A 27,206-nucleotide genomic window follows, 5' to 3' on the forward strand; every position below is an offset into this window, starting at 1 on the left:
TTGAGTTCGGGAATCCCATTTTCTATTTTTAAATTCTTACTCTTTTGTTATGATCGGAGAGTATCTATTGTTCTTGAATCTTTCGCGTATAAACGTTTAAGATTTGATCAACAAAGTAGGTAATACGCCTTTTAGATTATAGTTTATTTTATCTACATATGTTAATATATTGATATGTAAAAGTTAATTGCAAAAAACATTAAAGGTAACATTTAATAGAATAATTTAACTTTTTAAAAACAAAAAACATTGATAAAATATTGTTACGAAAACTCACTGGTATGTCATGTAATATTTCCTTGAGATTTAGTGAATTGCCACTAGAAAAATAGTAAGTTCTACTTTGATGGCATTTTCAGATGAGGTTATGAATTCAAGTCGGCTTCACGAACATATAGCGATATCCAAAAATAAGTTAAGAATATTCATGAACAATTATAAAAATCTACAATTAAAACAATATTAAAAACAAAAAACGGCAAAGCAGGATATGTTTTAATGGCTTTTTAGAAAAATGCATAGTTTTTTAAAAATTCTTATGATATTGTTGAATAATTGATTAAAACTAAATTTATTTTAAAACATATGTAACACAAAAAGACTTTTTTTCTGTTAGAATTGAAATATTATTTCAAAATTGTCTAGTTATGTAGCTTATGAGGACATATAGGAAACCATCAGTGGTTGGACGCTACAATGACTTCATAGGTAATATAGAATAAAGAAAAAATCTATTCCCTATTCACATTGTGAGTTATGATACACAAGAAAAGTTTAGCCCGCAATTTCATTTCTATTGGAATCTAATTATAAAACTGTAAATAAAGTACAAACCCATGCCGAAAATAAGCGCATCTTTCAACAGTTTTATGAAACAAATGATGAAAAAGGTGTTAGACTCTTGTTGTAAACTGAAGTTCGCTAGATTTCGAAAGGGGTTTATTAATTGTTATGGCTCGTTTTTTTAAGCTCTTAAATAATTTTTTTTTTTTTTTGAGAAACGGGAAGATTCAACAGTTGGCGATGACTTAAAGCTGGCTAACACAAATGAATGAAACCAACCTCCGACTGCTAGGAAAGATATTGACTGTCATTGATTATATCATTTTCTCTTTTATCGAGATATTAAATCTATTTTAAAGAGTTTTACAATCTCACATAATTTGTTAACAAATGAATTACTGCCCAAGGACACCGATATCTATGCAATTCCCATAACAATGCTCTATGAAGAAATTAAGATTCGCTTCTAAAATTTAGAAAAAAAAAATATAAATGACAATTATTAAACATCTGTTACTGACGTTCAAATTGAGTTGCATAAAAAAAAAATTACAAAACTATGTCTTCAGTAAAAAGTATGTAAACATAGGAGGCACACAGTGGCGTAGCTAGGGTGGGGGTAAGGGAAAATTGAAAATCCCCCGGGCCCCCATTTAAGGGAGGGGCCAAATTAGTGCTTTTTTAATTAATTAAATTAAATATTACGCAAAATGCAGCGGCCCCGAAAGATGTCAAGCCCCCTGGACCCCAAACGACGGAAATTCCTAGCTACGCCCCTGGAGGCACAACAGAGATGTGGCTGCATTGAAATGTTTCAGTAAAATTCCAAAACTGTGTTCGAAATTGCAATTATGTTTTAGCTTTTCAGTAAACATATGGTTAACCTAGATTTAGTGCATAACAAAGTTAATGAATAAGCAAAGAAATAGACAGGATGTAGCAACTAGAGGAGACCTTCGCCTTGCTTTGGCTAAATTAAAGCTGGAAATTTCTAATATTGTCAGACCGCAGGGGACACAAGGTTCCCATTAGCTTAATTTCATTTTGTAGTGAATTCTGCAATAATAATATTTATATTAAAATATAAAACTAAATATTTACAATTAAACCTAAAAACAGTAGGCCCTAATATTCAAAAATTTAAACGGAGACTTTTCTTAGGATTTGAAAGAAAGTCTTTACAATTAATTTGTGTGTGTAATCACTGCAAATTATTTGACAAAATTTTTGCATAATGGTAATATTGGCTGCTATTGCCTTTAATTCCGAAGATTACGGCTGAGTCCACTGTTCCACATAACTACGCAAACCCAACTGCGACCTACATATTTTCCCGAATTTTTATGCAGACAAAGCCGTTGTATGCTGGCTTTTCTTTGAGTATCAAATGTTTGTCCCGCAGTTTTTGTAAGAGCTCTCGAACTGTTTCTCTCAGAGGCTATTTGCTGCCAGAGAATGCTGCCAGTTACTTTCCTCTATGCCAGTGAGAGCGAAATGGCGCCTGAATGCCTGAATAAATCTTTATAGCGCTCACTGGGTAGGGGGGCACCTATGTAACTCAGTCCTCCTTAAAGCTCGTCAGACATAGGCCAAGGAATTCACAACAATCGCCTTTGGCATGCGGTCGTCTCCCAAGCGGGATAAGTGTTATTGACAGCATACAAATTAATAGATAGATGATATTTTGTTCAAATTTGCCTTCTCACGCTTCTTTATAACTGTTTTTCTTAGAATGGGGTGCTGGCGGATTTTTTTAAAGAAAAGATTCGAAAAGGGGGCGGTAGGCCAAAAAAGGTTGAAGACCCCTGGTTTAGTCCATCACATTGAGTTTATTTATAGACAGGTGACCACAAGCTAAATACGATGGAGGTAGATTTAATGTCAGGGTATTGACACTATCTAGAGGTCACACCTTTCGAGGGAACTGCGTTTGTTTACTTGGTATTAAATCTTTATTAGGAGGCTGGACTACAAGAGCCACACCTCTACTAGGGTAACCAGGTATATTTCTAGAGGTATAGATGAACAACTGCCACCCCCTTTTATTTGTTCAGTCCATCACATTGAGTTCATTGATTGACAGGTGACCACAAGTCAGATACGATGGACGTAAGCACTCTCTAGAGGTTTGTTTACTTAGTAGTAAATCTTAATTAGGGGGGTGGACTTCAAGCCACCATCAACACGGGTAACTGGACAAAGAGTTTGCTTATTTGGAGAAAAATCTGTATCACGTGGCTGGACTAGAGGCCACACCTTTTCAAGTGTGCCGAGTTATTTGAATATAAATCTTAATTAGTTAGCTGGACTAAAGATCACACACCTAAACGAGTGACCTTTAGCTACACAGAACACAAACCGCGAGATTTCATAGCCCAGTAAGCCAGTAACTAATTATTTTGTAGAAAAAGAAATCTATATTAGCGAAAAAGACACGACCAGGGCTATCTTTAAATTTTAAATGGAGAGCTAAACACCCCCCCCTACTCTTTATTTTATTTATTTGGTCCTTGACACCCAATTTATTAATAGACAGAATGAAAAAAACACAACATGCTAACAAAGGATATTACACTGTAAATAAATATTACGGTTAAATACTTTTTCTAACGTGTTAACTTGAATATTTCTCCTGCAGTTAAGTGTCTTGATTTGATAAGATATTCTTAATAATTTGTGACAGTCAAATTAACTCCTTGTTATTACTAATTTTTTTTTACTTAAGATGCGTACTTAGCCACTGTGTATCAGGCCAGGACGACTTTTACACACCTGACATCCATAGGCTTACTATCTTTCCCTTTTGTAACAGACACTGAAACCACGAATAAAATCAGTAATAATTAAGGAAGATGTTTCTAACATACGTTCTTTGCATTTGATGTTTCTTACGTACGTTCTTTGCACAATAAAATAAAACAAAGATGTGCATGTTTGAGTGTGTGTATTTTTGCCTTGTATTAAAACCTTTTGAAAGAAAGCTAATTTCATTGTTTAATTCTTTTGACTTAATAAATAACGGAAAACCTTACAGTAAAATTTAAAATCGCATAAAAGAAATTGAACAATAGTACCACAGTTAGATCTAGCAAACAAAGAAACAATATGCTGGAGTGTAAAAAAAACAACAACCCTTGACTTCTGTAACTAGTGGACGGGTATAATTTATCTATATGCTTGACTGACCATGCCAATGTGTTATCTTTTTTGACTGACCACCCAACACTATTGCGTGCGTATGCCCAAGGAAAAAACAATGCGTGATGGTTAACACAAACAACTATACACACTACACTAGGAATACATGTGTAACCTCACTAGGTATATCTGACCAGGTTGTTAGTCTGAAATTCATGAACACATACATCCGACCACTATACAAGGCAGATTGCACTTTACTTATGAGAGATTTACATTAGTAAATAGTTAAATATATACTAACATTATTTACATTGACCCTCCCACACACATCCTTTACAGTTAGTGGCATCTTAATTTGTGATAGGCCTATCTGTTTATAAATACTGTTAAGCTTGAATAAATCAATCAGTAACAGAGTTTAAAACAATAAGGTATATAAAAGGAAAAAAATTAATACCAACCAATATAGGTATGTTATTTAACAGTTTCGTAAAATGTTCAGCAACCCAAGCTATTTACAAGACACTTAGGTATTCGGCTCCGGCTCCGGCCGAATATCAAATTTTACTATCCGGTCATATCCGGCTCCGGCCGAATATCAAAAAGTTCTATCCGGTGCACCCCCTAATTGAAAGGCCGAAAGAAAGTTATATAATTCATCATTGAGCTTTTGTAGTTAGATTATTTTGTTTCCTTCTCAATCTTGCTCTATTCCACTTTTGAGATAAAAAGAAAAATAGGAAACCGAGAAATTAACCTCCGTCATGCATTTATACAAAGAATTTAATATAATATAGCTCAATATACACTCCCTGATAATGTTTAGTTTAACGTGAACCTATTTATCACTGATTGATATGTTTAAAATTAGGTCAATTTTATGTAAATATTAAAAACATTTTTCCCCGTTAAATGTAAAACGCTGTTCTGTCCCTGTGGGTTATTTAGTCAATAAAGTAAGATTTACTGTTCCATTGTGAAAAACATACTAGTTTTCAGTACTTAGGATTATGAGACATCAGTCTATTAGCTAAAGACCGCCAAATCAAACTAATTTCAAAATAAATTCTGATTTAAACCCCTCGAATGGCCACCCAATTTTTAACAGTGTTCTGAACTGACCTGAAAGTTCTCCTGGACAGAACAGCAAAGGACAGAATATTTCCGATGGTGCCAAAAGCAAGCAAGAAGACTGCGTAATATTTTTCCAAAAACACCGTCACAGGATGTGACGTCATGCTTGCTGTCGTGGTGGACGCTGGGCTGAATGCAGACGTCAAATTGGATGTCGACGCCGTGATGTTGTAGATGGCGGTGATATCCGTGGTGCTGTTTGCATACATTGAAGCTGTAAAGTTCATCGTGACCTACTTGTTCTAAAGTCACGTGACGTTGGTAGATATCTATAGAATGAATTCTTGGAAATACTTGAGCACGTATTAATTGGATGGACAAATCGTACAGAATAACGATTCAAAATATAAGTCAATAGAATTTTTGACAAGTGTGTTTTTTATGACTTGAAGATGTCTTACTTTCACATCCTCCCTGAATAAGCACACATCTGTAAAGCACATTAAAGTTCATATCCTTAACTTTGTAATACCTGTCCAAAGGCAGCTCTGAAAGTGTCACTATTAACAAGACAGGCGATCATCAGCTGCCGGCAAAACAATGAGACACGATTCTTGAGATGCTAATTTCACTCTGGTACAACTGATTCTGAGCCCTGGTACACAGGAAGTGAGCCCTCCTTGAAAGTCCACCACTCGCCATTCTGTTGCTGGACCTTTCACACACCATAGATTTTGTTGAACAACATGATTACAAAAGTAGACTCAAGTCTTGGTTCACTGAAAAATAGTAAAACAGGTTAGATCAATGTGCGGTGTAGTCGATAGATTATAGTTAGATCAATGTGCGGTGTAGTCGATAGATTATACTTAGATCAATGTGCGGTGTAGTCGCTAGATTATAGTTAGATCAATGTGCGGTGTAGTCGATAGATTATAGTTAGATCAATGTGCGGTGTAGTCGCTAGATTATAGTTAGATCAATGTGCGGTGTAGTCGATAGATTATAGTTAGATCAATGTGCGGTGTAGTCGCTAGATTATAGTTAGATCAATGTGCGGTGTAGTCGCTAGATTATAGTTAGATCAATGTGCGGTGTAGTCGATAGATTATAGTTAGATCAATGTGCGGTGTAGTCGATAGATTATAGTTAGATCAATGTGCGGTGTAGTCGATAGATTATAGTTAGATCAATGTGCGGTGTAGTCGATAGATTATAGTTAGATCAATGTGCGGTGTAGTCGATAGATTATAGTTAGATCAATGTGCGGTGTAGTCGATAGATTATAGTTAGATCTATGTGCGGTGTAGTCGATAGATTATAGTTAGATCTATGTGCGTGTAGTTGATAGATTGTAGTAAGATATATGTGCTTTATAGTCGATAGATTATAGTTAGATCTATGTGCTTGTAGTTGATAGATTATAGTGAGATCTATGTGCTTTATAGTCGATAGATTATAGTTAGATCTATGTGCGTGTAGTTGATAGATTGTAGTAAGATATATGTGCTTTATAGTCGATAGATTATAGTGAGATCTATGTGCTTTATAGTCGATAGATTATAGTGAGATCTATGTGCTTTATAGTCGATAGATTATAGTGAGATCTATGTGCTTTATAGTCGATAGATTATAGTGAGATCTATGTGCTTTATAGTCGATAGATTATAGTGAGATCTATGTGCTTTATAGTCGATAGATTATAATGAGATCTATGTGCTTTATAGTCGATAGATTATAGTGAGATCTATGTGCTTTATAGTCGATAGATTATAGTGAGATCTATGTGCTTTATAGTCGATAGATTATAGTGAGATCTATGTGCTTTATAGTCGATAGATTATAGTGAGATCTATGTGCTTTATAGTCGATAGATTATAGTGAGATCTATGTGCTTTATAGTCGATAGATTATAGTGAGATCTATGTGCTTTATAGTCGATAGATTATAGTGAGATCTATGTGCTTGTAGTTGATTGATTGTAGTTAGATCTATGTGCTTGTAGTTGATTGATTGTAGTTAGATCTATGTGCTTGTAGTTGATTGATTGTAGTTAGATCTATGTGCTTGTAGTTGATTGATTGTAGGTAGATCGACATTTTGTTAAAAAAAACAAACAATACAAGGATCTTTAGAACAAAATATTTTAAAGTCACATATTTATAAATGCACTTTCGACTCAGGACCGGACACAACAGAATGATACAACACATGTTCCGGAAGCTCAAAATTGGAACCAGTGAAATCTGCCCATGTGGAGTATCACCAGAAAATGCCGACCACGTCCTCCAAAACTGCTCTCTCTACCGAGAGGCCCGCATAAGACATTGGCCCCAAATCACCCCAATAGAAAGAAAACTATATGGAGAGCTCCCTGATTTGGAAACCACTGCGCAGTTCATCTCATGTATTGGTCTAGACATATGAACACTCCAACATAACAATGAGAACGATGAAGAAGAAGAAGAATAAATGCACAATCCCTGACTGACTAATTCCAACACTTGTGCTGGACGAAAAAAAATACGAACATTTTAACCTGTCATTACTTGCCGTGTATACCGAATAATTACGCCATTTTCATGATCGAAACCGCAGAGGTTAATTTTTGACATGGACTCATCCCTTTTTTTTTTCTTACTTATATAATCTAATACAGGTATGTCAAACTCATCCAGGCGTATGGGCCACATAAACAACTTACTATGACCTGAGGGGCCACAGCAAAAAATCAGTTGCAAAACAGCCTACTAGTTTTATGTAAATTGGAAATAATTCAATAGAATACAATAATTAATGGCATACCTGTCCCTTAGTTAGCTAAATTTGTAGTAAAATTTGGTAATTAAAAATTATTATGATTACGAAGTAGTTCCATTGTCCTGATGCTTAACATCTTTTCTGGGATACAAGCTTATTAATGTCAGGTTGAAGTTTGTTTGCCACTGACACTTTCATCACTGATGACAAATTTTGATCAGATAATCTCGGTGAGGTGTTTTTGTAGCTTTCATTATGGAAAAGAATTGCTCATTGAGATCAGTGCTTGCAAACATAGCAAGAATTATGGCTGCAAATTTCCGCAATTCAGAGTACCGTTCAGGGTAAACTGTAAAATTGTGGCACTTCGATTTCAACAAAGAATCTGACTGCTATTCTATCGCTTTAGTTGCAAATTATCTGCAGCATTTTCAGAATCAAACGAGAGTGGAGATACAAACAATGAAAATTCTTGTTCGTATGGAACGAAGTCACGAAAACGGTCATTGAGAGCATCTACTAACGATTCCAGGTGTAAGACATATTCACCAAATGTTGTAGCCGTATTTAATCTTTTTAGTTCCTGACACGTTGAGAAGTGAACAAGATTTTCTTCATATTTGGTTTATCCACAGTCGTAATTTTGCTTGAAAGCACTTCACATGATTACAAGAAGTTGTGACAATTTTGTCTTTACTTTGAAGTTTCAAATTCAAGTCTAGCAGGTGAGCAGTGAGATCAACTGCAAATGCCTAATCCCTAACCCATGTGTCAGTTTGGAAATGTTCAACAGGTTCACCTTTCATGTTCAGAAACAATACAATTTCCTCACGGAGTGCAAAAAATCTCTTCAATACTTTATGACATAAGAGCCAGCGGACTTCTGTGAAGTAGGGAATACAATCAAATTTGTGTCCAATGTCATCCAGAAACATTGAAAATTGTTGATGATTTAAGCCACGGGCACGAATAAACTTGATAACGTCTGAAACCGGTCTTATGTTGGAACTGTAGTTGTGCGCAGATTGTTTCTTGGTGAATGATGCACTGAAAATGAGCAAATTTAAAATTAGCATCAGTCTCTCTTATTTTTGCAAGTAGCTTTGCATCAAAACCATTTCATTTCATGATTGGTGCGCCATCCGTTGTTAAACTAGCTACCTTTACCAAAGGTAAATTGTACTGCACTATCACCTCCTGTCATTTCTCAAAAACATCCTCGCTTGTTGTGGTGTTATGCATAGAACAGAGCCCAATGAGTTCCTCATGTATCTTGAAATTCATGTCACTTGCCCTAATGAATATTGCCAACTGTGCTACAACCGTAACATCAATTGATTCATCGAGAGCCAATGAAAATAATTCAAAATCAACTATTTTGTTCTTTAATTGTTCACGCGAGCTGATTGACATGTCATTTATTCTATCTACCACAGTGTTCCTAGTTAACATAATTTCTTTGAATACTTTCACCTTGTCTGGACAAATGACTTCCGCAGCTTGAACGACACACTTCTACATTCACTAAAAGATTTGCTATGGCTTGCAATTAAGTTTGACAAAATGTTGTTTGCTTTCACTGCAGACTCACCCTCGTTGTTCAGTTTCACAAATACTATTTTTCAATTCAAGTAGCTTGTCATCTCTTATTTTCCAGCGTATTAGTTTAATATTATTTTTGAAAAATTTTTACGTGGCTAAGCGGGCCGCATGCAAAGTGGTCGCGGGCCGCATGCGACCCCAGAACGCCATGTTTGACATGCCTGATCCAATATGTAACAAAATCTTGTCCAACTTAATCGGCTCAATATCGAGTATTATTTGTACAAGATGCACTATTATTCTTTGTTCAAAAGTATACAATTCAAATTAGTTTTCGTGTGTGAGGTTTCAAATGTAATATAAATACATTTAATTCAGTAAAGTCATTTACCAACAAATGATGAATGTCATCATATCAACATTAGATCATTGTCGTATGAAGAAGAATTACTTAAAGTCAACTTTCCAACAACTGATAAATGTCATATTAAATTAAATTATAGCTTTTATTTAGCGCTACTTTCATGCTCAGAGCGCTTTGGTCCAATCTCATTTGTGGACCAGTGGGGAGGGGGTATCTGGGAGAAGGTTTTCCGTGCTGCCTTTAGGCGCTCAGTAAACACAACTCTGCTCGAGTCGGGTGTCGAACCTTAAGCCCCCTTCATAGGCAGCCAATCAAACTCAAGTTCAAGCATACGTAATTAGCCTCTTGACCACGCTTCCGAAATTGCCAGTAATTAACTAATGCAATCTTGCCAACATTGAAATAATGTTCTCATAACAACAATACATTAATATCTACTTACTAACAATTAATTAATGTAATTTCACCTACCAGTTATTTAAAATCATCTTACCAACAATTGATAATTGTCACCCTATAAACAAATAATTAATGTCATTTTACCAAGAATTGATCATTTCAAATGGTTAACTTTACCTGCTCCAAGGTGAAAGAAACATTAGACCAGAGCATTTTGTTCACCTTTAATCAATACATTTCACCATGGCCGAGTCTTTAACTAACAGCACAAATCTTGACTGAAATCTTGACATGTCAGACATCTGTGTCAACTATTATATCTCCCGTCTTTTCGATAAGAACTTCGAACACAGGAGGTATTTAAAAAAAAAACAAAAAAACTTTCCCTTTCTCCATCGAAAATTCCCCCCTTTGTTTGCCGGACAGGAGATTACGTTTGGTCGTGGGATGCGTTAAAAATCTGGCAACGCAAAGCAGACGTGAGGGCAGGATCGAGTTCCTTCCCCTCTCCTTCTCTTTGCATTGCGTATTGATTCCATTGATAGCATTCTCCAATCAAAAAAAAATTATATGATCAGTTCGATGACGATTTAAAAGATCCAAATCTATAAAGTTTTTTTTTTTTTATTTAAATTTGGCTAGCATTTGAATAGCGGAAACGTCTGCTGCAGGCTACAGTTCTAGTCATCTGTAAAGTACTGCTCTATAAGTAGAGAAAGCTCAAAAAAAGGTTGAACGCCGCCAATCATTTATTTGACTTAGACATAAGAAAGTAGCTACGGAATGACCGTAGTTCTATACACTTTTGTCATTAGTTTTTTTTTTTTTAATATCTTCTCTAGGAGTTCGGTTAAATCACGAACAAACTTAAACAAGATAGAAAAATAATTATACAGACAGACAGACAGAGAGACAGTCAGAAAGATATATATATATATATATATATATATATATATATATATATATATACATATCTTATCTTATCTTATATAACACAGACGTTACTTCTAAAAAGAAGATGATTACGTCCTACGCGTCATGCATTTAGTCATGCATATTAACCAACGACTTAAAATCTGCCAAGTCACTGGTTTTCCTGGCTAGCTCAGGATATATATATATATATATATATATATATATATATATATAGAGAGAGAGAGAGAGAGAGAGAGAGAGAGAGAGAGAGAGAGAGAGAGATAGATAGACAGATAGATAGATAGATAGATAGATAGATAGATAGATAGATAGATAGATAGATAGATAGATAGATAGATAGATAGATAGATAGATAGATACGAATAGATGTTTAACGTTTGGGGTTAGGGTAGATAGATAGTTAGATAGATAGATAGATAGATAGATAGATAGATAGATAGATAGATAGATAGATAGATAGATAGATAGATAGATAGATAGATAGATAAATAGATAGATAGATAGATAGATAGATAGATAGATAGATAGATAGATAGATAGATAGATAGATAGATAGATAGATAGATTAAATGAGTACAATGTATAAGAGTTGACCATAGGAAACATTTTTAAAAAATAATTTTCTTTACTTTTTAAAATAAATTATTTACAATTATAATTGTGCATGTATTTGTATGTAAGCGTGTGTGTGTGTTTATGTCACCGTGTGAGTATTGACAGTGCGTAAAGTCCAATGTTTATATCAGGTCAACACATCGACCTTTTCTCTTGTGACGTGTTAAAATCAAACAAGGGAATTGAATTAGCACCCCCCCCCCCCTTTTTCTCTCAACCATTAAATTGATTCAATAAATTTAAACAATCGTCTATACTTGACCAGTCATAACGGGGATTCCCATATTTCAAATAGCTTAGGGCCTTATCAAGTCTAAATCTGATCCTGTTCCAGACTCTAGCGTTGTTCCAGACTCTAGCGTTGTTCCAGACTCTAGCGTTGTTCCAGACTCTAGCGATGTTTACGAGTCTATCAGTATATAGTTACCAAACACATGCAGGCGCTAAGGAATAGGCCTACATAAAGGAAGAAAAAGTAGTGGCCAAATGGTTAAGGCTTGACTTGTGAGCCAAGGGAACACGGGTTCGAATCTCGGTGAAATTTCGGGATTTTCAAGACGCCACTGAGTCAACCCTACTCTAATGGGTACTTGACATTAGTTGGGAAAAGTAACGGCGGTCGGTCGTTGTGGTGGCAAGGTCTATAATATATTTTCTGAAATCAGTTGTTGTTGGAACAGGTTATCAATGCTAGAGCATACGACAGAGAAGGAAGTAGGAGACCCACAGTGTAGTTCCACCTTTGTTTGTTTCGTTACTCAATATCAAGTGAGAAAACACTTTAGAGAGATAAAGGGGAAGTTATTTCCGGGAAATTCAAAGTTATACATCCTCCTTTCCCCCTTCCCAATTGGCTGTAAGTGCCAATAGAAAATGTAATTTTTAGTTTTCTAGATACAAGTTTCAATAAAGGTTATGTGCTTAAATAAATTCAACAGATCTCCGAAATTAGCATTCAAACCAATGTTGTTGGTTTTTTTTTTTTTATAAAACTGTAGTACACTTAAAAAATCAAATGCAGAGGTGGTCATCATCATATAAGAGATATGTGTTACAAGAGGTGTTACAAGAGATGTTACAACAGGTATCGCTGCACTTTTGAACCCAATAGTTCCAAAGAGGACGTGGTGGCTGAGTGCTAAGTCGCTTGGCTTCCGCACCGAGAGGTCCTGTCTTCGAATCTCGGTGAAGACAGTGATTTACATGACGCCCCTGGGTCCACCAAACTCTAATGAGTATCTGACTTTATTTGGGGAAAGTAAAGACGGTTGGTCGCTGTGCTGGTCGCATCTATCCTATTGAACAATCGGATTGGGGTACTTTATTTTTTAATGGAAACAACGTCTTCTTCAAGTCAACACAAATGACAAGAGTCTGAACAGGAACAAGTCACGGACGGAGGCCTGAGGACAATGGTTTTTATGCATCACTGTTTGTTTCGATACTAATTAATTCGTTGGATCCTAATTGATCCTCTGTATGTGTGAGATAGTAATTATTTAATTATTTCCTGTGAGATATTGAGGTGAAAGGCAATCAGAAGTGTCTGTTTGTCGGGTGTCGAACCTCGAGCACTCTTCATAGGTAGCCAAGCCAAGCCAAGTTCAAGCGTACTTAGCCTCTCGACCACGCATCCCCGTCGTCATGTGGGCTAGAAAGTAATAATCTTCAAATCTGAAGCATCCGAACCATGTCAAAGAAAACATAAACAAAGCTTGTCCCAAGTAACAGAATACAAAATGTCTACTTTGGATAAAGTATAATAATCATCTAACGGAAATAGATTATGTAGGCCTAGAGGTATAGATTCTGTAGGCCTAGATGTATAGATTCTGTAGGCCTAGAGGTATAGATTCTGTAGGCCTAGATGTATAGATTCTGTAGGCCTAGAGGTATAGATTCTGTAGGCCTAGAGGTATAGATTCTGTAGGCCTAGAGGTATAAATTCTGTAGGCCTAGATGTATAGATTCTGTAGGCCTAGAGGTATAGATTCTGTAGGCCTAGATGTATAGATTCTGTAGGCCTAGAGGTATAGATTCTGTAGGCCTAGAGGTATAGATTCTGTAGGCCTAGAGGTATAAATTCTGTAGGCCTAGAGGTATAGATTCTGTAGGCCTAGAGGTATAGATTCCGTAGGCCTAGAGGTATAGATTCTGTAGGCCTAGAGGTATAGATTCTGTAGGCCTAGAGGTATAGATTCTGTAGGCCTAGAGGTATAGATTCTGTAGGCCTAGAGGTATAAATTCTGTAGGCCTAGAGGTATAGATTCTGTAGGCCTAGAGGTATAGATTCTGTAGACCTAGAGGTATAGATTCTGTAGACCTAGATGTATAGATTCTGTAGACCTAGAGGTATAGATTCTGTAGACCTAGAGGTATAGATTCTGTAGACCTAGAGGTATAGATTCTGTAGACCTAGAGGTATACATTCTAAGATATTAATGGACGCTAAGGCGTAGCGGTATTTTGAAAGGTAGATGGATAAAATATGCTGTAGACTTATTGACCCTTCTTTTTTAGGAAGCTTCTATCAACTCCCTCTGTCTGCTAAAAAAGTTTGTATATGTTATTTCTCCGACTCTCAATCTCGGATCAAGCTGAAATTTTGCAAAGTTATTTGTTTGAACTGACAACACAAGGATCTTTTTTTTTTAAATAACTAATTAATCATCTATTAGTAATTAATTATTTTGTTTGGCATCTCGAACAAGGAAAAGAAAGTGTACTTGACTGCAGTTGTGGCATAAGCCGAATTAGCCCCCTTTGTATATCGTGGCTTGAAAGTAAGTTTGAAACAAATAATAGATAAGTATACCTCACTACCTCACTAGCTGGTTTGTATGTCGGCTTGAGGTAGCTTGAGCATGACTTCGAATCCAGGTCGTTCCCCCATAAAATTACGCGAAACAAAAACAATTGGTAAAACTATTTCTAACCGCACAGATTGTTGTTGGTCTAGATCTATTACAAATTGTATTACATGACTAAATCAAACTGATTGATCTGACCTTTGTCAGTAGGGCAGAAGATGCTAAGGCCATCTGTTTCTCATGTGGCCAACTATAACCAGGTCCCTATTAGAGTTGGGTGGACTTATGGGCGCCCTAAATTTAAAAGAAAAACAGTCTTCACTGGTATTCGAACCCAGGACCCCAGCTTCGGAAGCCATGAGCTTAACCACTCAGCCAACTCGCCTTTCAATGAAAATTTTAAAAAATTAAGATGTCGCGGCAGAAAAGTGTCTGCTCCCTAAAGAACATTAAAATTTGAAGAATATGAAAAACTTTACACTCGCTTTCCTGGGGCGACCGCATTGTTCTAAAAATAGGCTGTTTCATTAAGACATCATCAACTACTCAGGAAATGTGGAGAGAGAGAGAGAGAGAGAGAGAGAGAGAGAGAGAGAGATGCTATTAATTATTGTTTGTTTTCTCGATGGTTCGATAACTGACACGTGGTTATGTGTCTATAGGTCTTGATAGGGTTCGGACTCGCTTTCACTGACCATCGTCACTCATAGCGTTATCTTTTGCAGGATATTCTACAGACGTGAATACATGGCCTTGAACTTGTACGCCTCCTTGTACTAAAAATAGTGGGAAGTAGATTTGATTTGGTCACACGTGTTCGATGTTTACAGTTTACAATTTTTATTTTATTTTCATTTTATTGTGGCTCACATTTGTTTAAGACTAGTGTCAATTTATTGTGTGAGATTTGGTGTAGGTGCCTTTCCTCGCAGCAGTTTTCCTGACAGTCTTTGAATGGCTTCTACGTATAAATCTTGAAACTAAATGCGCTTTTGAAAATATGAATAAACCCTCGCCTGTACCGTGTTTAAAATATATTGCTTGTGAACGTTTCTCAACGTGAACGATTTAACTTATAAAAAAATATACAATTTTTTTTTTCATTCTAAAAACTGAGACTTTACTGAGTAAAGTTTATCAGTAACTGCAATCACAGTATCAGAAGAGACCTAATCAGACTATGTGACATCTAGATTTATGTTTAATTCTGATTATATTTGTCAAATGAATCTGCACAAACATATATGCATACACACACACACAGACATATTTAAACATATCTTTATGTAAATGTATGTCACTATGACAGGCCATTCTGGCGACAGCCGTTTTAACATCGGTCATTTTGGCGACAGTCCTTATAGCGCTGAATATTTTGAAGACAAATGAAAATACAACATAATCAAACACTACTAATATCGTACACTGTATAAATCTTTTTTATTATTTTTGTTTATGAATTTTAGTATACAGCAAACACATTTTTATTTAGCCTACAGAGTACAGTGGTGCCTATGTGTTGACTACAGAGTACAGTGGTGCCTATGTGTTGACTACAGAGTACAGTGGTGCCTATGTGTTGACTACAGAGTACAGTGGTGCCTATGTGTTGACTACAGAGTACAGTGGTGCCTATGTGTTGACTACAGAGTACAGTGGTGCCTATGTGTTGACTACAGAGTACAGTGGTGCCTATGTGTTGACTACAGAGTACAGTGGTGCCTATGTGTTGACTACAGAAGGGACATAATGTAGTTATTTTGCCATGGATCGCATTTATATATGCGTATAATTTATTTTCAATGTAATATAATAAATTATAAATGCAAATGTGATCAAAGGGGCAACAGATACTTATATTCTTCCAATGTGGAGCACTTTTTACAATTATGAAGTATTTGTATTATATACGTACACGAAATGAAGATGTAGAATAAATGTAACATAATACTATCAGCTGCAATGGCAAATTTAAAGTACATATGTCTCGGTTTACGAAAACTCGCCTATAAGAGACATGTGACTAACAAAGAAGAGAAAGTGAAGGGGCAAAACTAGCAACAAAAAAACAACTTTAAAAAAAAAACAAAAAAAAAACGCACCGTCATTAAAACTAGAGCTACTAATAATACATACGTTATTTCCTTAATTATAAATCAAAATTATTAATGACCAATATTTAGTCAATCAATTGAGTATTTTGTTTATTTGGGTTGTTTTGTTTGGTACAATAAATAATTTTTTAAAGTATAAACTTGATCGGAGAATGCGTGAGGGAGAAATAGCGTTGGCAATTACTTAAGGGGACTAAACCCAACAAATTAAGCCACATCTGTGATTACTGGAGTATTAGTTTCCCTTGTTGCTATTAAACAAGATAATGAATTATCAGTAATTATTGTCTGATTCGTTACTGTTTTTTTTTTATTGATTCATTTCTTGTCAATGTCAATGAATAATTGTGCCAAGTTTCAGCTCGATCCGAGAATTGGTGTGGGAGAAATAACGTGTAATCACTTTTTTTCCAGACAGACATACAGACAGACAGACTGAGTGAGTTGATATAAGCTTTGTAAAAAGGGTTGTTAAGTTAAAACATATCTGGTAGTAATGAAATTGGGCGGAGGGGGGGGGGTAACATGAAATAAAAGGCAAGTAATTAACCAAGCCTTCTTCTTTTTACCTGCCTTCTGGTTTGTACCTGCATTTTTAACTCTCTACACTTCATGTGGAAATCCATAAGTAACTTATTTTACTCTACAGCAAGAGGAGCACATCACCTGACCCAACAAGATGACATCCCCAACCATGACCTAACAAGATGACAACCCCAACCATGACCTAACGAGATGGAAATATTTTGTGAAAATTTGTGCTCCGAAATGACCTTGACCTTTCCCTTCTTGGGATTTTAAACCAACTAAAACGAAGGTCAATAGGTAGAAATATGTCAGCAATGTTGAATCAATGTTGTAGGAGTAACGCCATGTTTGTCGAAGTAGTGCCTGACTTGATTACTGCCCTTTTTCTCTGGCTTAATTTGTGAGTTTGGGGTTGGCTATGGACGTGTCATTTCTGCTGTTTCTGTTATTGTATCAGTGTCGCTGGTAGCTGTAATGGCCGCCAAATACGTCGGAGGACACAAGTTGAAGCAAATTATCTTTTCATCTAGGAACTGAATAGAAATGGGTATCCGAAACATAGGAGGGCTAGAGTCCATTGCTGTGACGTCATTACATGGGCGCCAGCAGCAATGGCCAATCAAAAAAGTGGGCGAGATGAAACACTTTCATGAATGGATTGTATTCATGCGCGTATGAAAACAGGGGGGGGGGGATTGAGATAATGATCAGACACGACATTGGTTCCGAACAATTAGGCAAAGCGGTGAAAGTCCCTTGCTATTGGAGTTTACGTGCTTGGGTGTGCGTGGAGGCTTGTTGCTTTATTAATGAATGAACCAAATACATTTCTATGTAAAGCGACCACACAGTACATCCCCCACCCGTGTCATACCAACACACATACACACTCTGGATAAAGAGATCATTGTAACTGTCAATAAAATTCTCTTACGAGTTAGTTGAACCTAAACTCCGCATCGACGCCACCAGGGACCACCTCAATCAGCACCGCACAGAGACTACCACGTGACAACCATGTTACCCCCCCCCCTCATTTAGTACAGCGAGATTTGATGTGCTTTAAAAAGAACGAAATCTCTGGTATCCCAAGCTCCAGTTTCAGATATCCGTGAAGTGAACTATAAGTTAGACTAATTGGAATATTTGTTTTTCAGACATAAAATGGATTCTATTCTCTGCGATTCGATCACAAACAACAAGAAACTGACCCCAAAACATACCCATAGAAGAGAAACTGTATGGAGATCTGCGTGTGTGTGTGTTATCTGTTTTGTTTTAAGTTCGAGTGTTACAAAACGAAACATTAAAACTGTAAGACACGTAATCTTTGAAGACCTGACAGATAAGTGTGTTTTTACTTCCTGGAATACCGGCTGTATCGTAATAAGAGATACCAATGTGGTGTTTTTACTGTTCGTCCTATCATGACCATGTTCAGATCCCATTGCTTCACTCTCTAAAGCGCTATGATAGAGCTTTCATGTGACGGGTCAAGAGAAGGGACTCACTGCAGGGGCGTATTCTATGGAAAGGAGTTAAAAGATAAAGTTTGCTTTTAGGGGTGGTGTATGTAGTTTGGCGCCGTCGTTTTGGCCAAACCCGTTTTGACGCTGATCATTAAAGCGACAGCCATTCTGACGCCGAAAATTATGGCGACGGCCGTTTTGAAGCCGATCATTAAGGAGACAGTGTTTTGACGCCGATATTTAGACGATAAATAAAAAACAAAACGTATAAAAACTAAATCATTTTAAATAAACTTTTCTACTATTTAGATGGTCTGACTTTAACATACCTGCACATATTTATAACATAACACATTTTTAACCAAATAAAAGGGTTATTGAAAAAAAGAAAGTTTAATCTCACTATGAACGCCTGTCATGAAAACTTCGAAAGTCATTTAAAACCGGGCTATAAATGGACAGAAAATACTATCTGAGAATAACATAACAGCATTCTGCTACTTAGACTTAGATCTGGTAGTTGGGTATCAGGAAATATTTCTCACATGTCTTATGGATGTAAGTAAGAGGGAGATAATTTATGTTTTTGCAAAATGAAATACATTAGCATCAAATTAACAATAAGTCATGGGAAACTTTTTTTTTTTTTTTGCCACGATAAAAAAATGTCTCGTTTACAATATTTTTTTTATTTTTTTTTTGGGGGGGGGGGGGAACTCTGAATCGTAAATGAGTGATTGTATTCAGAGGCGTCGCTAGGGTAAATGTCTTCCGAGACGATTTGTTATTAATGTTACTCCTCTCCCCTTAAATGTATGAAAGCAAACGTTCATTCCAAAGTAAAGGTTTCATTATGTGTCTTTTGTATATTCTTTTGTTACAATTTATTCAAGAGCTAATGACCTTCAACCAATGATTGATACACAACTGGAATATTTTCGACAATTTCCCTACATTTCTTCGTTGTTTGTGTCGCCCCTCGCACCACCGCCACCCACCTAAGCCACTGATTTCGTTACATGTCAAAAAAAATGTATGACGGCTTTAAAAAAAAATGCATTAAACTGAAATTCAGAAATGTGAAGTTGAAGTTTCTCAATACGTCTTTAGAGTGTAAATGTGAAGCTTAGGTTACAAAACACAGGCCTCCATGTTGGCAACGCCGTTTAACAGCAAGACGGAGAACATACATCTCCCATGACTACCTACATCTAGACTAACATCTCACATGACTACCTAGATCTAAACATTAACGCCACCAAACCCCTCAGAAACAAGGTTACAAAAGACAGTTTGTGTGGAAACATAAACTCAAAATCGGCCACCGAAGTAAAATGTTTTACATAATTCGGATAATCCTTCAGAGTTGAAGATAGTTTACTTCCTAGTCCAAACCTCCCGTAGGAAGACGGGGGATGGGAGCAGGCAGGGTTTGAACCTTCGACCGTCGATAAATCCAGCACGACCAGTGGTCCACCCAGGTAGGCTTCAATATTTTCAGAAAGAACATCCGAGTGAAATTATATCAAAGACAAATGAGAGATAAGAATGGAGAAAGAAGGTTAACAGATCTTGTGTAGTGCCCCAACCGTCCCGCAGATCAAAGGATAGGTGAAAGTGAATGTAAAGTTAGATGTGAACCTGGCCTAACTAGTTTGTGGTCTATAGGGCAGATGATGTAAAGTTCATCTGTTTTTGTGGCCTACGGTTAACGAGGGTGTAATGTAGCCAGCACAACGACCAACCGCCTTTACTTTTCCCCAACTAATGTCAGGTACCCATTAGAGCTGGGTAGACTCAGAAGTAGAAAATCCCAGTCTTCACCAGGATTCGAACCCGGGACCCTCGGTTCGGAATAAATAAGATAATTGTTTTGAAAAGGCTCAATCTCATAGTCGAATCCTAAAAAAAAAAATTCTATTATATTCTCAATATCTTTTCTAGTTTACAAGATCTAAACGGGACGGACGGACAGACGGACAGACATTTTGCACAAAACTAATAGCGTCTTTTCCCCTTTTGGGGGCTAAAAAAGCAGATCGTAATGAAGATATTACTGATCTAGTGGATTGGGGTTATATTTATGTTAAACATGATGAATGTTCCCTTATCATTTTTTTTAAATTTGCCACAAAAATGAAAGTAGATTGTAAAAATGGGTTTGCCAGTTTAGTCAACGAATTGATATTAAGTATAAAATTCCGTGAAAACGGGTTTACCCGATTTGTTAAAAAAGTTTCGTTCTTTAACATATATTTACATTTAGTTGTTATTTTTTTTTATTTTTAGGGCTTTCCTGTTGTTAGAGGGACATTAAACATACACTGTTTTCGCCATGATGTAAGGAACATTTATGCTAAGTTTTATCAAGAATGATCAAACAGTTTTGATTTCTATGCGGGACATACATACATAGTGTTACAAATGAACAGTGACAAGTAGAGGTCAACGTGTGACCCCAGCGAGATGACACAGCAGCCAGTGTTCTCTGGAATCTATAAACAAAGACAGGATGTGACGTGTCCTCACGTGTTATTCCAGAGGACGAACAGATCTAAGAAGGGGGCAGTGTTACGAATGAACAGTGATAGATAAAGGTCACTATGTGTGACCCCAGCGAGATGACACTGCAGCCGATGTTCTCTGGAACCTACATGTAAAAACAAAGACAGGAATGTGACGTTTCCTCACGTGTTGTTCCAGAAGATACTAGCAGTGTTTGTGCAACTTTGGAGGAGCGATTAGGGACTCTATATAAGCCAGAGAGTTAATGTGAAAGGCAGTCGTGAGTGAGCCGTTACAGTCGATACAGACGATGTAGTAAAACGTGTTAACTAGGGTAGTGTTAACTGGAGTGGACGACTGTCGTTAAAGTCTATATAGCGAACTACAGTGGACTTGAGCCGTTACAGTCGATACAGTCGATGTAAGACGTGTGCGGCTCTGATTCGGTAGACTTGAGTACGACTTGGTTCAGCTTCGGGAGACCAGGAGCGACACTGGGAAGTGTGTCGTTGGTCTGTTCTGTGGAATACGGCTCGATGCAAGTTGAGAAGAGATGAATTGCAACGAAGTATAGCTAACTGTAAACTGACAGATATTGTACAGTCTTCTACGCTACATGTTACAGTGACGAATTGTTAATAGACAATAAAGTTATATGAAGCTGAAAGTTGAGTCGTCAAGTTCTTTGCAGTGTTTTTATTTGTGTACCTACTAGTACATTTAGCCAGAAGAATCAGAAATACGTAACAATACATACTCCTTACATTGTGTTTTATATATTACATTAATATGATCCTATCAACAACAACAAAAGATTTACAGTTCACTTTCACAATAGTCTCAGCAGTATTCTCTGTAACTTTAGATGCACCTCGTGCGTGTCATCCGCATTGCCACATCCTTCATTGCTTAATGTTTTATACCTTTATTTTAAAAAAGTAAAGTTTCCCTTTCGGACCTTGTGGTCTAAAGGGCAGATGATGGTCATCTGTTTATGTGGCCTACGGTTAACGAGGGTGTCATATGGCCAGCACAACGACCTTTACTTTCCCATTAGAGATAGGTGGACCCAGAGGCGCCCAAAGATCCCGAAATTAAAAATCCCAGTCCTCACCGGGATTCGAACTCGGGACCCCCAGTACAGAAGCCAAGCGCTTTACCGCCTCCTTTTAGTTTATGGCTCGGTGTTAATTTGATACATTGAACAGATGTTACCGAGTCAGCCGTTTCCAATAATTTTAAGCCTACCATTGCTTTACCCAGAGTTACAAAAATATTTTTTTTTAAAAATCCTTGATCTTACTTTGATTTTTTCTATTTTATTGACCCATAAACCTGCCATTCAACATAGAATAGCAGCACTAAGGTGCAATAATTATTGACAGAAACAAAGTGATGAAAATATGGTGAATGCAGATAAGACTTTTGAGGGCTTCGTTTGCAACACTAAAACTTCCAACTCCACTTACTTTTATGGAGCCAGTATCACATGTACATCACAGAACATTGTCAGTGCAGATAACAGGCAATATAATCTAATATATAAAGCAGAAAGTAAGGTATTATGTATGTATGTGTATGTATGTATGTATGTATGTATGTATGTATGTATGTATGTATGTATGTATGTGTCACCACCTCACAGTTGGTGCCATAGAGTAGAAACCCTAATTCTGTATTGTGTATGTTAATTCCATATTGTGAATCTTATTCACAACCCATGTTGCACTAAGGTGAACACTTTTGAGCTTAGGTGAACCAGAGAGTTAAAGGCAGTCAGTCCACATAGAGATCTGGTAGTAAGCACTTGTATTGAGTCACTTAATATATAAGCAGTAGAGTTAGATGTTTAAAGTAGTTGGTTATAGAATAGTTACTAAGTTCTTACATCGGTGATATTTCTGTTGGATTAATACTGACCATTCCTGGGTCGAATTGTATATTGTATTCACCATGTGGTGTTATATTAAACTTATTGTGTCTGCTACACCCAGCGTCATTTCATTATTCTGTGATTTGTAACTTGAACCCAATGTCACCACCACGCCTACATTAAGAAGCCGACAATAATAGCACGGCATCAAACATAACTACAGCCACATTCATAATATCTTAAAATAACACGGTGACAGTATGTATGTATGTATGTATGTATGTATGTATGTATGTATGTATGTATGTATGTATGTTTGTATGTATGTTTGTATGTTTGTATGTATGTATGTATGTATGTATGTATGTATGTATGTCCCGCATAGAAATCAAAATCATTTAACCGATCTTGATAAAATTTGGCATGAATGTCCCTTAGATCATGGCGGAAACCGTAGTGTATATTTTAATGCCCCTCCCAAAACCGGGGTGGGGGTGGGGTGGAAGGGGAGGTAAAAAATATCTCTATTAAAGAACGAAACTTTTTAGTAAATCGGGTAAACCCTTGTTCACAGCATCTTATATTTGATATGAATTTATCGGCTTAACGGGTAAACCCGTTTTGAAATTATACTTTTATTTTCGTGGCCAAAAAATAAATTTGAAAGGACCATTAGCCAAGTTTGACATAGTTCTAGATCCAATCCATTAGATTAGTAATACCCAAACTAAGACCCACAGGCCGCGAGTAAAATCTGGCTATTGGTATATAACAAAGTAGGCTACTGAATTGTTGTTTTTCTCTTGATTGAGTACCCTTAAATGAGTACCTCTTCGGCGGTGGTAAATCAAATGCAGTTTGTTTCTTTTTAACTCATTCCACTGAGCACGTCTAGTTGATTATCTCCCCTAAATAATACATTGTTGTCTGCTGAGCGTGGTTATGCGCGAGTGTATTATAGGAGGTGGGAGGGGAATTGGTGAAGTAAGCAATATCTGAAGCAGTAAAATCTATACAGTCATTAGATTACCTTGTGTGTGTGTGTGTTTATTTACAATACATTCAGATCTAAAGATCTAATCTCGACAAAACCAGAGGGGGGGGGGGGGAATATACTAGACGATAAACAAGAAACGTAATGCTTTTATTTCTCAATAGACAATGACGTTAGTGTGAATATATTTTCGGATGACTCTATACAGGAACCAACACCAACGTTGTCCTATAGATGTCCGGTCACATACGAATCTTTATTGGTTTGATGGAGTCGATAAAACAGCTCAATAGTTCAATTATTTAACGAACTTACCTAAACACAAGCTGAACACAACTTGAACACAACCTAAACACAAGCTGAACACAACTTGAACACAACCTAAACACAACTTGAACACAACCTAAACACAAGCTGAACACAACTTGAAGTACGACTGCTGTCAACTATTAAATATCCTTATTGTCATATCCTTTTGTTTTACAGACCAGACGCATCCTGGTGAATTGTCTGAAGAAACTTATCCTATTAGATCTAGATCTGTATTCATTGCTCCCATATACTGTACTGTCTAAACAAATTGTATTCTTACAACTAACTCCCACTATCATCAATGTCTACTGTCTATCTAACATACAAATCAGCCACCCAGACTGTTTCATTCTATGCCTACTTATTTACTAGTGAAAAACTTGGCACTAAAAAAAACAAGGTAAAAAAGAAAGGGTCCCTGTCCTAATCCTACAGTGTACTTTACTGTTAACAAGGGGAGGCTACTTCAACAACTTGCAACGAAACTCAGATCAACAAATGGCTGTCCAAATGCTAACTCATTAAAGCGGGCCTACGTTACATAAGGTCACACACAGTCGCACGGCTACCCACGCACACAGCAGACGATGCACTAAGTTGCGTGAAACGGAAAGAAGAGAAAAAAAAAAAGGCGCCTACAATTATAAATTACGGGCCGTTTCAGGACATGGACAAAGAAGGGAGGGGAAAAGAGGTGGGGTGTCGTCTGCCGTGCTACAGATCACGAATTGTGCCGGAAGCATTATTGTTTTCTCCCTTTGTGTGCAGATTTAGTTACAGAAGTAGATCTAGATCAGTGATTGGCTAGACACATTACATACTATTGGGTAAACAATAGCGGAGTTTGGGGATAGCAAATGGGACGGCCGCATTATACCACGTGGGTTAGGGTTAGGGCTATTAAGCCTCGAGGTTCTCTACATATAGCCTAGTCATTTGTTTATTGATGTCTCGAATCAACTCATTGCTACTGTATTTAGTAACAGAAAAGAAAATCAATTCCTCCTTTATTAAAGCTGATAGTGGTCTTAAGTCTATAATTTCTCTTACTATTTATTACAATACCTCTATTCAAGTCACTCCTTCATGGAACCTGGGTGGTTGGGCGGACAACTGATCTCAAAAACGGCTCTGACGATTTTCTTAGAAATTTAACAGTTGATGTATATCGCTGAGAAAAAGAATTACCAGCTGGTTGGCCGCACGGGTTAAACTCTAGTTTGATCGTAATAATTTTTTCTAGTAAAAAAAAAGTAAAAAATTAATGAATGTAAATTTGGCTGAATACTATATCTAGGTCTAGAGCCAGCATGGCGCAATCAGATGTATTACCGCAATTATGAGATGACAGCAAAATTTAAAGTTGCTTCAATTTTATTGAATTTTTTTTAAAGCGTTGCTTACATTAAAAGTAACTCTAATAGAGATTCTATACAGATCTAGAAATAGACCTAGACTAGATCTAAATCAGAACTTTAGGTCTAGTGTTAAATCTTTTTGTCCATGTAATGAAAATACCAAATAATAAACTATAATCACATTAATATACCTTCCTCGCTGGCCGAATCAGACAAAACTTTTTTTTCTAACAGCTTGCGGTGTCATGGGCCCGATTCCCGAATTGAACCAAAAACAAAAATATTTTTTTACAGTTATTTTATTCTAAGCCTATTTGAAGTTTAATAATGGAGGTATTGCCTTTTCAAAAAAAAAATATTTTAAATGTTTTCTTGTTTCTTGTAAGGCTTCACTCTTGGAAAGAGTTTTTCCAGCGAGCTTTGCACCTCCAAGTTCTTCTATTTGAACAGTCCAGCTCATGATGTCTACATATAACGTTGCGCCAAATGTTCATGTACATATTTATTTAACTCTTTACTGACTAGAAGTGAATACAACGAAACATTGGAGTACCTGCGGAATTTCCCGCTGAAATCGTGTCGGAAACAAATAGACACAAGCCAAATTTAATCTTAAGATGTTTTGAAAAATTATAGCTGTCAAACCATAGTTTTCACTGTGTGGTGACTTATGTAGCGATCCAAGTCCTGCGAAATCATAACTGGAGCACTTCTTCAGTAACTTGCACTGACTGAAGCACTTCTTCAGTAACTTGCACTGACTGGAACACTTCTTCAGTAACTTGCACTGACTGGAGCACTTCTTCAGTAACTTGCGCTGACTGGAGCACTTCTTCAGTAACTTGCACTGACTGGAGCACTTCTTCAGTAACTTGCGTTGACCGAAGCACTTCTTCAGTAACTTGCGCTGACTGGAGCACTTCTTCAGTAACTTGCACTGACTGAAGCACTACTTCAGTAACTTGCGTTGACTGAAGCACTTCTTCAGTAACTTGCGCTGACTGGAGCACTTCTTCAGTAACTTGCACTGACTGAAGCACTACTTCAGTAACTTGCGTTGACTGAAGCACTAATTCAGTAACTTGCGCTGACTGGAGCACTTCTTCAGTAACTTGCACTGACTGAAGCACTACTTCAGTAACTTGCGTTGACTGAAGCACTACTTCAGTAACTTGCGCTGACTGGAGCACTTCTTCAGTAACTTGCACTGACTGAAGCACTACTTCAGTAACTTGCGTTGACTGAAGCACTAATTCAGTAACTTGGATTAACTAGGATTAGACTCTACTTAAATCTAGTCTAAAATAATGACTGTCTAAGACTCTAGATGATTGAGAAGTTCACATATAGGTGTTGTTAATAATACGGCATGTCGGCTGAAAGTATATAAAGTGCTTTTTTTTTTTTGTGTATAAAATAAAATAGGTGCCGGTACTCAGTGATAGATTGCCTAACTTGCAACTTCTACTAAATTAACAATTAACATTGAAATACAAAAAAAAGTAATAATTTTTCCCGACATTGAAAAAAGGTGCCGGTACCCCGTACTGGTGCGTACCGTCAAAAAAAATGTATGTCTCAATCTTCTTTCATTTAATTTTTTTTTTTTTTTTGCGGGGTTATTGCTAC

At 36.7% G+C, this 27,206-nt stretch overlaps 1 protein-coding gene across 4 annotated transcripts in view; it reads right to left on the bottom strand.

The window, feature by feature from the left end:
* The window catches only part of LOC106054255 (uncharacterized), a 55,059-nt gene extending 30,243 nt beyond the window's left edge, over window positions 1–24,816 (bottom strand). Inside the window, exons 1-3 of one of the 4 annotated variants that reach the window (XM_056005433.1) lie at window positions 24,311–24,816; window positions 24,223–24,255; window positions 5,047–5,777 (exon numbers count right to left, since the gene is read on the bottom strand). In XM_056005433.1, coding sequence (XP_055861408.1) covers window positions 5,047–5,285 — 239 coding nt within the window. In that variant the 5' untranslated portion in view covers window positions 5,286–5,777; window positions 24,223–24,255; window positions 24,311–24,816. Of the gene's footprint in view, window positions 1–5,046; window positions 5,778–10,240; window positions 10,597–24,222 lie in introns of those variants that run through there. The other 3 variants (XM_056005435.1, XM_056005432.1, XM_056005434.1) reach the window with 3 other exon arrangements.
* Between the last annotated feature and the right edge of the window lie 2,390 nt (window positions 24,817–27,206).

Source organism: Biomphalaria glabrata, chromosome 12, assembly GCF_947242115.1.
Source record: "Biomphalaria glabrata chromosome 12, xgBioGlab47.1, whole genome shotgun sequence".
NCBI classification, from domain to species: domain Eukaryota; kingdom Metazoa; phylum Mollusca; class Gastropoda; family Planorbidae; genus Biomphalaria; species Biomphalaria glabrata.